Genomic DNA, 14,776 nt, shown 5'->3' with positions numbered 1-14,776 from the left:
CTTCTACTGGGTATGAAAATTTTGATGACATGGCCCAAGTCTTTAGTTAAATTGTCTTGGTGGTTACTTAATATAAGAGAGTACTTAAACATGTATTTGCATGTATGTGCTTTAATTTAACTCAGTTTAAGTATCTACTTTGTGTATAGCACTGCACATGCAATGCCAGTCTCTTTGAGGAAATAAAAAATAGAGGTAACGTGTTCCATGAATATAACATGCCCTCAAAGAAGATATGTATTCTATTAGGAAAAAAGGTGCTGATGCAATAAATTGAAAGGCACTGTTAAGAAGTCCATGAAAGGGGGGCACCTGGGTGGCTCAGTTGATTAAGCAGCTGCCTTCAGTCATGATCTAGAGGTCATGATCTAGAGTCCCAGGATCTAGTACCACATCGGGCTCCCTGCTCGGCAGGGGGTCTGCTTCTCCCTTTGACCTCTCCCCTCTCGTGCTCTCTCCTCTCGTTCTTTTTAAAAAAAAAAAAAAAAAGTCCATGAAAGGGGCACCTGGGTGGCTCAGTGGGTTAAGCCCCTGCCTTTGGCTCAGGTCATGATCTTAGGGTCCTTGGGTCGAACCCCGCATTGGGCTCTCCGCTTAGCAGGGAACCTGCCCCCCCGCCCTGCCTGCCTCTTTGCCTACTTGGATCTCTGTCTGTCAAATAAATAAATATTTAAAAATAAAAAATAAAATAAAACATTTATTTAAAAAGTCCATGAAAGTCACATCACTCACTAACAGTATACATTATATACCATATATATATATTTTTGTAAGTAATTTTGACTTGTCCTTTGGTATTTTGTCATCTCTCCATTTACTATATGATTGTATGTTTGTTAGATTTTTCTACCCATTTTATACATAAACTATTTGCATATATAAATGTTGGGTAATATTTTTACAAAACAAAACTTGTCTGTTCAGGTAATTTTATTTTCAACTTTTCATAAACTGAATTTAGAATTTAGCTTAATATATTATCTAAAGATCAATAATTAGACTTATTTAAATTTATAGAGGCTAACTTTTTGAGATACTGTCTTCATGTTTTTGTTAGCCTGTTTTTTTTGTTTTTTAAGTGAAGTAATGATGCTGCTATAGTTTCCTTTAGAGTAACTTGAAAGAAGAAACCTTGTAATCAGAAATTAGTTTTGTTTGTACATTTTTATTTTATCCAATTGTAATATTTTCTTAAGAAACATAGAATTTATTATGTAATGTTTATTTTATGTTTTTTTGAAGAATGGGAAATGTGGTTTGGCTCTCACATACTATGTGTTGTACAGATTCATAACGTGTAAATGTATTGCTTTGTGTACTTTCTTTATGCTCTAATATAATTAATTTGTTTCTAGATGCTGGCATCACCATCTACATCAGGTCAGCTGTCTCAGTTTGGGGCAAGTTTATACGGGCAACAAAGTAAGAATTTTGTATTTATTCTGGGATGCTTTATTTAAGGAAAAAAAATAGCTACAAAATAAAGAACAACCAGTGCTGCCCTTCTGGGTCAATTCTAGGATTTAAAAGGAAAGATTTTTAATTTTCAGTTTTCCTTATTTCACTTAATATAGGAAAACCTCATTATTTCAGACCTTTTCTAATTCAAAATTTGTTATTATTTGGGTATAGGAAAGACTGGAAGTTATTTTTACATCGTTTGTATCTGTATGTTCCTTTGCAGTACAATGTTTTTGAAGAATTTGCTAAACAAATAAAAAAATAGACCTCCTCTATGTTTTCAGTTAGAGGAAGTTAAACTTTTTTGTTTGGTCAGTTAAATGGGTGGTTTTGTTTGTGGGTTTTGGCCTTTTTATTAATGAAGGACCATTACTTAACAGTCTGCAAAATGCTCTTTGTTTAGCAAATATTTCTTTTAGTTTCGCTCATCTGGATATAGAATATATGTTTTTGACTCACAGTTTAATGCTTTTTCTACATATAAGATTTTATTTCTTTTTAAGTACTATAATGCTTTTATAGCGCTTAGCACAGTGCCTGGCGCATAGTAAGCGCTCAATAAATGTTTGCTATTATTATCACATAAAATTTTTATAAAACTAAGTTATAAAATCTTCCTGTTTTTTCCATTAATTTTCCAAACTGTTAAATATTAATAAGATTTTATTATCTCTGTTAATGTCAGAGACTGCTGATCTCTCATCTGTTAACAGAAGGGGAGTATTAAAGGGATATAAATTCCCATCCAAGATTATAGGACATAGAGTAACTGGAAAAAACAGTCTGATGACTGAGTATCTTAACCAGCTTCAAATAAAAATCAAGTTATTTGATTTGGAACCCTTTTCTAGTATAATAAAATAAAGTTTTGATAGGTATCAGAATAGTTTGTCAGACCACTTTATTCTTTAGATTTATTTTGAAGTTTAATAGGGGGAAGAAACTTACTATGTTAGACAAATATAGCTTCCATCTACTTTTTTCTTCCTCCTCATTTTGCTGTGGTGTGCAATTTTGTTAACACATTAGTAAATAAAATCATTAATTGGTTACAAATATTAGCAGTTTTCCTCTAATTAAGTGGAAAACATTTTTTAAAAGCTTTATATTGCATTAAAGAGGTGTTGCTTCATTTATTCACAAATGTTTTTCCTAATTGTTGAGGGGATATTATTAGCTAGTTATTTGCTTCATTTAGCCTGTGTTTTAGTACGAAACCTACTACTTTCACCTTCCTGGGCAACCCTTATTATGAAAATACCTAGTAATTTTAAAGCTACCCTTTATTTCTATAGAGTAACTGCAAAGAACTTCCTTTGTTTTCTTTTTAAAGCCCACAATTTATCGCAACAGAAAATAGATATGGAATGGAGAAAAATTATATTTGAGAAGCTAAGGTTATTTTGTGAAGGAGGATGACAATTATTTTACAATATAATCAGCCATATGGACTTCTAGAATCTGATGTCATTTTTTAACCTGCAAATGTGAAATTGTAATTGGGCTAAGATACAGAATGGGTTAAGTTTGAAATATAGTTATTTTATTGGTATTAGATATAGCTTCTTAATTTGTGTAAAATGATTGTGCTGATTATTAGGGATATACAAAGATTAGTAAATGAGCAAAGTTATTTTCATTAGAAAAAGTATTTTAAGGTATTCAGGTTAAAAAGAAATCACATATAACAGATATTTCCTTTTGGAATTTAGTATATTAAATGACTGTATTCCTGTAGCAGTTGTAATCAGCATTTTCAATGTACAGTTTAGTCTTTTTTAACTGACAGTGTAGGTATTAGTCTACAGAAAAATTGAACCTTAGGTCAGTTGGAACTGAAATGTGTCAAGTCAGGGTGCAGTTACTCCTTTCCAGGGTTCAGATGTAGAAAACTGCAACTAATGAAAAAAGACAGAGGCTGGATTCCCAGTCTCTCCTATCTGTTAGGACACACCCTAGGGCCAAATAGCTGTTAGCTGATGAGTACTCTGAACATACACCTTGTCAGAGAGAACACCAGCTACCCTGTGGGACTTGAGGGTCTGGGTTTCAGTAGTATAAATTAGTCAGAATGATAAAACTTGAGGAGCTAACTGTCATAAAGGATGGAGAGGTAGAAGGAATAGCAGGTGGGAGAGGTTAGTGATGTTATTCTTATGGCAACAAATTGTAATTGTACATTAGGTTTGATACAACTGAATGTTCTTTTGCTTCACGAGTGTATTGAATACTACCATTAACTCTGTATTCAGATTGGCAAAGTTCAGTAGGAATTTTTACCATTAAAATAGGGGTCTACTATCTGTTTTGTGTTCTTGAGATTAAACAAGGGAGGACGTTCCTCTTGGAATGGATACAGAGCTGCTGAAACCTACATTTTGCCAGATTTGGGTGGAAGTAATTGTGTGATATATAAGGGTGCCTAGAAAGTGCTGCACTAGGGGCTTGTATGATTACAGATCCCCGTATAGTCCGATTGTATCCAAGTATGTAACTGATTTTTCATCTAGACATTCATGTGAATACAGTGCACCAAATGATAACTATAGAAGCCATTGAACAAAATCTTATATTCAAGTTACATGATGTTTTCTACTTGTTTTCTTTGCAAGTGTGCATAAGATTTTAGGTGTACCTTATAAATTTAAAGACCCCCTTGGCTCCCCAAAGCTTGTACTAGATCGGAATTAATTGGGAACCAGGAATTTAATCTCTCCTTGATATTCAGTGCATTAAAATTAAGTGGTAATAAAGTTGGGGTCACTTTTACTTTTTTACCAACAAGATTTAGAGCCTTAGAGTTTTGGAGAAAAGGGCAACTATTATTTACTGAGTGCTTCCTGCATGCCTACTGTCTTATAGGCACATAGGTTAACTAACCGTCAGGATGAATCCATGATAACGCACTTGTACCTGAACTCTCAGAGGACCCAGTCATCTAGCTGGGGAAAGAAAGAAACTTGTCTTTCTGGGATCTGGACTCCCAGCTTGAGAGCAGTGGCATATTCTCATGCTTAGCAACATTTATTTGGCCTCCTGTTTTAACAACACTGAAATGAGTTTTGTGGAGAACCAGAGCACAGGTGGGGTGATTCAGAAGTGATGCTACTGATAGTGTGGTTAGGCCAGTGACAGATTTTAGTAGCTTCAAGAAATTATAGGAACATTTAACAGATACTTGAATTAATATTCTGGGAGTTCTTGCTCTCAAGCACACGGTATTAGTTTGGGAGGTCAAGACATTTATATATAAAATGTTTATAACAGCCTACAGTGTTGATACATAGGTTGAAAGGTATCATACTGAATTGGTTGGACAGACTTAGGGTTTAGAGAGAAGAGCACAGTGAGCTACAGTGGTAAGGAAAAGCTTCAAGAAGGAGTTTAATAGATACTTACTGAGTGCCTACCATTTAATGGCATTATGCTGCATAGTGGTAGAGGCTCTTTCCTGCCATCCCTGTACAGAATACATATTGCTGTTCTGTTGCCACATTTGTTCATTGCAGGTCTTCCTTTGCTTTTGTATCCTTAGTATTCTGTACATGACAGGCGCTCAGAAATGTTTATTGAATGCATGATGAGCAAGATATGGTTCCTACGTGTAATGTAGATAAGTACACAAGTTATTTTCCTACAGAGCAAAGGAAGTAGTAGAGTTTTCTGGACATTTCAGAGGTGGGAGTAATCATGTATCTTGGAGAATAATCAGGAAGGGATTTACAGATGAAGTCATGTTTGTCGTTGGCCTTGAAGAGACTGGTTAAGGTTGTTCTAGTAGTGGGAACAACACCCCCAGCATGGGGTAGATTTGGGAGTGGTCTGGTTTATTAAGGCAAGGGAAACTTAACTAGGCTGTTGATTGATTTCATTCAAGAAGTACAGTCTTTACAATACTGTGGGACATTTCTCAAGATCTTTACCACTTTCCAAGGTCAAGAACAGAGCTATAGCATACAGTTTTCCCACAGAAAACAATGATTTTCTGGTGAAAACCATTAGTTCATTAGACTGTAATCTTCACCTTCACCTTTAGGACCACCTGTTGACTCACTCTATTTTTTTTTTTTTTTTTTCATAGGCATGTTTCACATTCCACCCCAGCCACTTCCCCAAGACTAATAATTAATTATGTATTTACTGCGTGTCAGGTGCTATTTTAAATATTTTATGTGAATCAGTTCATTTAATCTTCACATCTATCTGAAAGAGGTTAAGGGATTTGCACAAGGTTTTACAGGCAGTAAGTAGTAGAGCCAGGATTACATTACCTAGTAAGTGTAACTGTGTTAACATGAGAACAGAAGTTTCTTTGAAACCTGGATCCTATACTGCTTACTGAATGTCATGACCCTAGAGGGCCATTAGCACATAGTAGAAACAACAAATGTTTAAATCCACAGATTTCAAGGGTCTACTGACCAGAGCATTAGGGTAGTATTTAGTTAGCTACCTCTACCATGAGTGAAATACTATTCCAAGAGCTCAGAGAATGGCAAATATCAAAGATCTTGTTTTCGTGGAGCTTACATTTTAATGAAGAAAGAATAATCATGCAGACAACTAAGTAAATAAGATGATTCTAGTAAATACTATAAAAATCAAGTCAGATTAAGGGATTGAGCAGACAAAGAGGCTGTTTTCTGAGGAGGTGGTATTTGAATGAAAACCTCAATGTTGAGAAAGGGAAATCTTTGGAAAGATCTGATAGAGAGGTTTTTAGGTACAGACAACAGCAAATGGGAAAGTGCTTACTCATGAGAAAGCAAGAAAGAACTGAATGTATTAACAGGAAGAGTGAGAAGGCTAGTGTAGTGAACAAAGAAAGCATACGGTTAATGGAGTACCAGGTGTCAGATCATGGAGTCTTGTAATGATTTGGGTTTATTCTAAGTTTAACGGGAAGGATTTTAAGATACAGTTTCATTTTAAAAAGACCACTTTGCTCTGTAGCAAATGGACTAGGACAAATAATAAGAGAGAGCAAGACTAGGCTAATGCTTCAGTAGTCCAGGCAAGAAAATAGGATGATGTGGACTGCGGGTAGAGATGTTAAGAAGTGGTCAGATTTGGGATATTTCAGAGATAGAGCTAATATTATTTGGTGGTAGAGGATGTGAAAGAGAGAGACTTAGGATTGCTTAGGTTTGAGATCTGCATTACTTGGTGAATGGGTGACATGAATCTGTAATGGCAACTTAGGTTGAGGAGTACAAACTATACTTAGGAGCTTCGCATGGATGTTCCATAGGTAGAGTGCCAGTTGCTGTAAAGATCTACCCAAGCGTTTGCAGGTACTCTCTCCCAGTTCTACCATAACATCAGCTTTTCCTAGTTGAGGATGTTGAAGCCAGTTAACTCCATCCATGTATCTTGTCACATACATCCCTTAGTACTCAAAAGCAAACCCACTCCTCCCCCAGGCATATCACTTGTCCTTCTCTTCTTTTATCTTGCCATTTTCAGGCTCAGCTGTTTCAACATTTTTACCTTCCTGATCCCTCCTCATCACCACCACCAAGTACCTGACTAGGTCTCTTTCATTATTTAATTCATATACTGTGTCCTCCAGGAAACATTTTCTGATTCTGAATCCATTTTACTTTCACATCTGAGTTAGTGGTCTCTCCCATATTCATCAGAGCACACTAAACATGTGCTGTGTGTAAACAGCTGCATCATGATTTTTTTTTTTTTTTTAAAGATACTCTTCTGTATTTCTATAGGATGAGAGAAGGGGATGTATTCCAGGTGAAGAGACAGATATGAATAAAAGTGCAGGGACAGATTTGGAGAGAGGACCAGGGAAAGGAGGAAGATAGTAAGTAAAATATGTGGTATATAAAAAGAGCTTATATTGGAGTGAGTAAAATATTAATTAGGAAGAGATATGTCAGTTCTATCTCAGTAAAGCTGGGATCCAAACAAACAAACAAACAGAAACCCCAGAGATTAGAAGAATCTTTTCAGTCCTGACAGAGAAATTTAAAAGACTAAACTGTGATTAAATATAATATTAATGGGCAATGGTTCTCAACTCTGGCTATACTCCTAAAAACACCTGGAGAGTTTTTTTTTTTAATCTCTCTAGTCATGAATTGCCAGCGTTCAGACTGAGTGACAATTTCTAGTCATGGGACCCAGACATTAGTGTTCCACAGGTGATGTAAAAGTTAGCAACTACTATAAGAAGTGGAAAGTAGTTGGTCGGAAAAAGGATGAAAATAAGAGTTAAGAAATTGGATTGTTACTTTTATTCTTCATTGTGATTTTTGGCAAGTAACTTAATTCTTGATGTTCTTTATCTGTAACTTAGTTGGATGATCTCTGGAGACTTTTCTATCTCTAAAATCCTTTGATTTTAATGAAGGAAAATACTTAATGTTACAGAGAAGATTAAGCAGCTGAGTATGGGGCAGATTGGAGTAAGATGTGAGGACAGGTTGGAGGTTAGAAGGTTTAGTTGTTCATCAGTGTGGACAGGACAGTGGGTTCCTAGGATAAACTAGTTGCTTTGGAAATAAATAGAAGGGGGAGTGTGTGCTTTAAGCCCTTGGGCAGCAGTTAGGGACTTTGTATCCTTCTCCTTCAGGAGACTTGATTTAAGTATGAGTATTCAAGGATTTGGTTGCTGTGATTGGATTTTTTCTTATAACTTATTAATATTGTTTGTTTTTAGCAAAAGATTGAATAAAGGAGGCATAAGATATTTAAGGGATGTGCTGTTAATCAGTTTGTACGGTGGGAATAATTCATGGAAGCATTTCTTAGATCATATTCCTTTGGATTTCTGAAAAATGGTCAATTCAGTTCATTCTCTGTTTAGCACCCTGCCAAATTAGAGGTAGGAATCTACTTTGAGTATGTTCATATATTTCTCCTAATATTGTATTATTCTTCATTAGCCGTTTGTCAGGTTGAAGGAAAAATTTGATTCAGAACTATAACCTTTTTAGCTACTTTTTAGCTTTTTTTGTTCATTTATTCCTCATTTATATTTTTTACCTATTGTGATTATTTTATGCCAGATTTTTTAATGAGTCTTTTTCCCCTGGTATTCTCTTTTGGCTTGCATGTCGTCTTCTTGGTAAAATATTTTGGAGATGATTTTCTGTGATTGTTTCTAAATATATTACTAAAAGAGTAAAGTTCTGTCTTTGACCTTACCCAGTTATAATTGTTAGACTGAAGTAACTCAAATTTAAAGATTTAGGGTATTTTGTTTCCTAAAAATAAATCTTTGTATGTTCCTATCAGTGATACTCTTCTCGCTTTAAAAGAATTCGGTTTTTAATTGAATTTGAACTAGCTTTTTAAGGTATTTAAAGCTTGATGATCCTATTTGAAATTGAGGTACTCCTTTTTTTCATACCTCCCTAGTTCAACAAAATGCAGTTCAGACTGTTTGAATTTATTATTAGCTGTTTTATGAAATCGAGTGTTGAAGGAAAAATAAAAGTAGACACTAATCTTTGAGTTTATTTCATATTGTCTTCCTCCATTCTCAGCACTATAAATTAGCTCATGTGCCAGTCCCTAATTGATTAAATAAATAATCATACATTCTTGTTTTCATCTCCAAAAGTTTTTTGCTACGGATAATCTCTAGTTACTCTGAAGTTCTAGATTTTCATAATACAACATAGAATAATATGTATATGAAGGATTAAAGTAAACAGATCTCAGTGAGTTTTGTAAGGCATTGATTATTAGAAAACAGCCAGAGGGTACTAGATTTTTGGGAAGTGTATGTTTATTTAAAATGATAAAGTTACGAGAGTGAAAAGGAAAGGGAAAGTAAAATTAGGAGAAAGAAAACTTGAACAGGTATAAACAAGAAAGGGAGAAGGAAAATGGAGGGAAGAGACCAGGAAATGGGGGTTTAGAAAAAAATTTGAAGTAAATATTTTAAAAAAGAAAAAGAAAGCAAGAGAAAACATAAAATAGGCAAGAGGTGTTACAAATTGGTAGACACAAAGGGTGATCACTTAGTGTTCTGTGAGGCTCCCATAAGGCTGCTGTGAAGAACACTAGGAGTTAAGAGATCTAAATTCTAGTCTTGGTTCTTTGTGTCACCTTGGAGAAGGCAGTTAACTCATCTGAGGCTCAGATTCCTCATCTGTAAAATGCGAACATTGGACTAGGTGATCTTTAAGGTCCCTTCTGGCTCTAAAATTGTATATTTCTTGGTGTGGTTAGTAATTGTGTGAAACACATTCCTGTGGTTAATTCGCAGCTGTTGCTGATTTTAGGACAGCATTATTTGGGGAGAAGGATATAAACTCCCCGAGGGTAGGAGCTTTTCTGTCTTGTTCACTGCTGTATCCCCAGCAGCTAGCACAGTGCTTGGCACATAGTAGGCACTCAATAAATGTTTATTGAATGCATATGAAAAGTATCACTTTGGTGGTTCACTGTGGGAGCATCTAGAGGGCAATCAGGAAAACTAGAGTGGCTTAAGAGAAAGACTGATTTCTTCTGAAGACTCTTATATGGCTAATTTTTCATCTCATTTTTCCTTATTGTGTCCCAGATTCGGAGAACGCATTTGCACATAGTGGTACATTCACGGTCACGAAACTTATAGGGACCAGACATACATATGATGAACTAAACCAGCATATAATCTAGTAGGCCAGTTCATTCCCTTCCTGTCATTGAAAGAAAGGTAGAAATCACCTCTTGTCCTAATGGAACCTGACTGAAAGGAGTACACCTAGTACACAGAACATAGTAGCTACATTGAGTTGGATTTATTGGGTTCATTCAGTTGAGAAGCAAAGTTAGGCTATAATTTGCGTACCGTGGCTGGCAGATTCCAGTGGAATTTTTGTGGCCCACTGCTGTCCTTAGGTTAGGTATGACATTGTTATGCCAAAGGTAAATGTTACAAAAGTACTTGAAGTAAACCATTCAGAACATATATATACACACCAGTCTTTGGAGGTCACAGTTTCAAAATACTCAGGTCCTTGAAATTCTTGCTTTTGGAATTAGATCAGAAACGGAAGAAAAAAGTCACTTTAAATCCCTAGCACTAAAGTAACTATGTATTCATTTGCTTTTCATCTTATCACTTTTATTTAACTTCCGGTTAGGAGTAAGTTTTGTTGATTGATAGGCTGTTTCACAACTGACTAGAAACAGAAAGCACTGAAAAGGTGGGTCAGGAAGTGGAGGCATCCATAGGCAGATATGATAACTGGTGACAGCTGGACATCCTTACTCTGAGGGATGAAAGGGGTAGGAACAATATCTAAAGATCTAGAATATTAGATATCCATGGCATTTTTGAATCATTGAGAAATCAGTCATTTATATTTCATATTAATAAAAGGAAATATGTCATACATTTTTGAAATATTTATCCCAATATTTTTTTTTTATGTTTTATATCTGAATGGTGAAACTTAAATAGTCTGTAAAATATACCTATTGGAACACATCCATTCTTTTGCATCTCTCCCCAGGAGTACTAGATAAATGGAAGGTTGCTATACTTTGAAAACTTAAATGTTTTAAATTCCTGTCTCTCATAGTATCAGCTTGAGATTTTTAGCAGTTGCTGACATTTTATGTTGGGTTTGTAAAAAATTATAATGTTGAGAAATATGTATGTATAAATAGTAGTAGAGATTTCTTAAATGCATTTTAAAAGGATCATATAAAAATTAAAGCTACTTCAGCAAAGTGGGGTTAAATATCTGTGTATCTCAGTTATGATTTTAAAACATAAAAACACAAGATTGCAAATTTCTTAAAGCCATATTTGTACAAAATGTTTTCATTGAAACAAGTCATCTAATTTGTTAAAACCAATGGCAGACATAGTTTATTGTAAAATAGAAATATGAACAGAAGATAGAAATATGAAGGCAGTATCCACTCATAATATTAAATTTCAGATTAGAACATTTTTGTTAAAATCAGAGTCCATTTGGAGTGAATTGAATATATCCATTAAAAATTTGCATACTATATTACATGTTAGGTCATTTAAAAATGTTTTAAATTGCCAACTCCAGAAGATGGATAACAATTTCATTCCTGATGGCAATGAATTTCCTTCTTCTGAATTTTTTTAATAGGTGCACTAGGCCTTCCAATGAGGGGGATGAGCAACAATACCCCTCAGTTAAATCGCAGCTTATCACAAGGCACTCAGTTACCGAGCCACGTCACGCCAACAACAGGGGTACCAACAATGTCACTTCACACGCCTCCATCTCCAAGCAGGTATTTATTGATGGACCAGAATATTTCTCAAAATGTATCTTTGTAGAGTAAGCAAGCATTTTAGTTTTTTAATAAGATAACTAATTATTTCATTTTTCTGGCTCAGTGCCTTTCACTGAGGAAAAGAAAGTTAATACCCTATGCTCATTTTATTTCACTGCAAATTGATAAGGTTAGTGTAAGATGTTTTTATCATGCTTCGAGCATACTGGTTGTCAGCGGGGTGGGTATCAAGGGTTAATCACCACCTGGGGAGCTTTTTCAGAAGTCAGCTCTTCCTCAAAAGAGGATATGCAATTTAAAATCATTCTTCAGATAATTATGATTATTGCTCCCTCAACACACATACATTGCTCTAGTGAGTAAAATAAAACAAGATTGATTACAGAGATGATGCATATTAGTTTGAAGAAGATAGAATGACATACATTTGGAATGAACTTATTTTAAATAAATGCATGAAATACATTTGTATTATTTTATGTCCTAGTCACACCAATAGTTTTCTCATCTTAAATATCACCTTATACTAGTTCTGCTATAATTTACCCGATTTCTTGTTGGTTTGTTTGACTTTTCAAAGAGCTAGAATGACCAGACAAAAGAATTAAATTAATGAAAATTAGTGGTGTAATTTGAAAGTATATTTGAGGTTCTGGGGTTAGGCCAATTGATTATTTACAGAGAATTTTAATGAGTGATTGTAGAGAGCTTATTTAGTATAATGGACTTCTTTTTCAGGGGTATTTTGCCTATGAATCCTAGGAATATGATGAACCACTCCCAGGTTGGTCAGGGCATTGGAATTCCTAGCAGGACAAATAGCATGAGCAGTTCAGGGTTAGGTAGCCCCAACAGAAGCTCGCCAAGCATAATATGTATGCCAAAGCAGCAGCCTTCTCGACAGCCTTTTACTGTGAACAGGTAAGATGTTTATTGATACTGTGTGTCATTGTTTTTCTGGATATTTTCAAATTTGCCTTCTCATACTCAACATTCTGTTCTTGAGTCTTGGCTTCTGTCTCATAAGTTTGTTTCATCATATTTTTATGACCAAAGATTCTCTTTCTGTTACATGTTACAACTTCAGTCTCCCCAAACTTAAAGACACTCCTTTGAAAGTTAGTTTGATTTTGGAAAGCACATTAGAGGTTTTTGTTATTGTTAGAAAAGAATTGTTCTTAAGTTGCCACTAGGCAAATTTTTGTGCTTATGTCTTTTGTCGGTTAAAAGGCTGGCCACTTATATGTAAGAGTTCCAGACTTATGAACAGTAGTGGGGATATGTTTGACTATTACTGCCTTGCTTTCCTTATGCTTTGGTTTAGTACTCTTTCAACTGAAATTCAGTTTTGTGCTTTGGAGACTTAATGACCAAAGACTTTTTAAGACTACATTTACAATATTCGAAAATAGTGTCATGTTCTGGGATTTAAAATAAGAAGATAAGCTGTTGTGTTTTTTCACTCCTTTTTGCACTTCCATTTGCATACGTTTACTGTGCAAGTGATAATGACAATACGAAGACCAGTTGTCCATTTTATTAGGATTTTTAAGCTGTTCGGGTAATTTATATGAGAGTAATGCAGTGTAAGGCTTTGTATCTTGAAAAAATTGTGTTTAATTTTGCCAGTTTTTTTCACCTCCTTTTTTAAAATGGGGAACTGTATGAGAATAAAGGATCTTGATCTATTTGCTATCATCTCACCCATTTAATTCACTTTCTTTCATCTACTGCTTGTAAAATGTGGATTGAAAATAGGTTATTAGCACATTTCCTGTTTGAAATTTATCCCATGGGCTCTAGTTCTTTTATTTAGATTTATGAGTATTTCTCTTAATAATTTACTACTCTTAATTTTAAAATAACTACTATTTGTAAAGGGTCATCAAAATTCTTATCTACTTAATAGCTTCCTAATCATATACTTCTTGGACTTTATCACATCTTTTCTTGTAGTATTGTTTATTGAATGTGTATTTAAATTTTTGCCTTACCATATTTTTTCACATTTTGTTTCCAAAAAACACGTTATTTATAAATTGTCAATGAAACATGGGTCTCTATAACCCTGCTTATTACTATTGATAAGTTGTATTTGTTATAGTATGTTTTCATCCCTTCAGTGTTTGAAGGTACCTATATCAACAATTCTAACATGCTATTAATTAAACAAGTGTTTCTAATGGCTTTCCTACTCTTCTCCAGAGTATTGTTGTTTCACCAGCTCCATGTTTTGTGAAAATATTGTTTGGCCATAGTTTTACAAAGTTATACACACACACAAAAAAACAAAACCAAAAAACCCCATCATTTCCACAAACAGTTTAACCCTACTCATAACACTGATAACACTGTCTTTTGTCAGATTATTTAATGTTAAAGTTGCATACTTTCATTGTAGAATTTGCATTAATAGCTGTTTTTGACATTCTTAATTACTTCTGGCTTTGCTTTAAGTTCAGACTTCTTTCTGTTCTCTCATGTTTAGCCTTTTGCAGAAAAAGGAGGCATTTGTAACTTATCAAGTACCAGTTGTGCATTAATTTAGAATGGAGGGTTCTATGGAGAGATTTGCTTTTTTCTTTTAGGTAGCTGAAAGATAAACTATATTTAGATTAGAATGACATTTTTTTTTTTTTTAGAACACTAAACTTAGTTAAAGAAAAGCACCATTTAATTCAGGTAAATGAAACATTTATTGAGTGCCTGTTTTATCCTCCTGAACAATGAAGGCAGAAGATGCAGAGATGACCATGACATAGATCCTGTCCATGAGGCGTTTAGATTCTAGATGGGGAAAACTCTGTATGAAAGATGATCTTTTATGGAAAGTGATAATGGTAAATGGTATACTTACCAGTAGTGGAAGGAAAACAAATATTCAGGAAAAATAGTTATGCTCTAAACTGCATGTTTTTAAGGTTAGTTACGTCTGCCAGTGTATCCAGTAAGTTGGCTCTCCAAGTACCTAAAATAGTACTATTAATCTCTGTTTTCCTCAAGGCTTATGTGCAAATTCTTTGTTTTTTTTTGTTTTGTTTTGTTTTTAAAATCATCTGTTTAAGACATTTTGGTT

At 34.5% G+C, this 14,776-nt stretch overlaps 1 protein-coding gene across 7 annotated transcripts in view; it reads left to right on the top strand.

Moving 5' to 3' along the window:
- Positions 1-14,776, top strand: part of LOC111142051 (CCR4-NOT transcription complex subunit 2) — a 121,311-nt gene that overhangs the window by 85,365 nt on the left and 21,170 nt on the right. For 6 of the 7 annotated variants that reach the window (XM_022494983.1, XM_022494985.1, XM_022494984.1 and 3 more), the window contains 3 exons: positions 1,356-1,422; positions 11,550-11,697; positions 12,439-12,621. In XM_022494983.1, coding sequence (XP_022350691.1) covers positions 1,356-1,422; positions 11,550-11,697; positions 12,439-12,621 — 398 coding nt within the window. The remainder of the gene's footprint in view (positions 1-1,355; positions 1,423-11,549; positions 11,698-12,438; positions 12,622-14,776) is intronic. The other variant, XM_022494986.1, reaches the window with a different exon arrangement.

Source organism: Enhydra lutris, unplaced genomic scaffold (assembly GCF_002288905.1).
Source record: "Enhydra lutris kenyoni isolate GAN:26980312 unplaced genomic scaffold, ASM228890v2 scaffoldscaffold7, whole genome shotgun sequence".
Lineage (NCBI taxonomy): Eukaryota > Metazoa > Chordata > Mammalia > Carnivora > Mustelidae > Enhydra > Enhydra lutris.
This window is presented reverse-complemented; position numbering and strand designations above follow the sequence as displayed.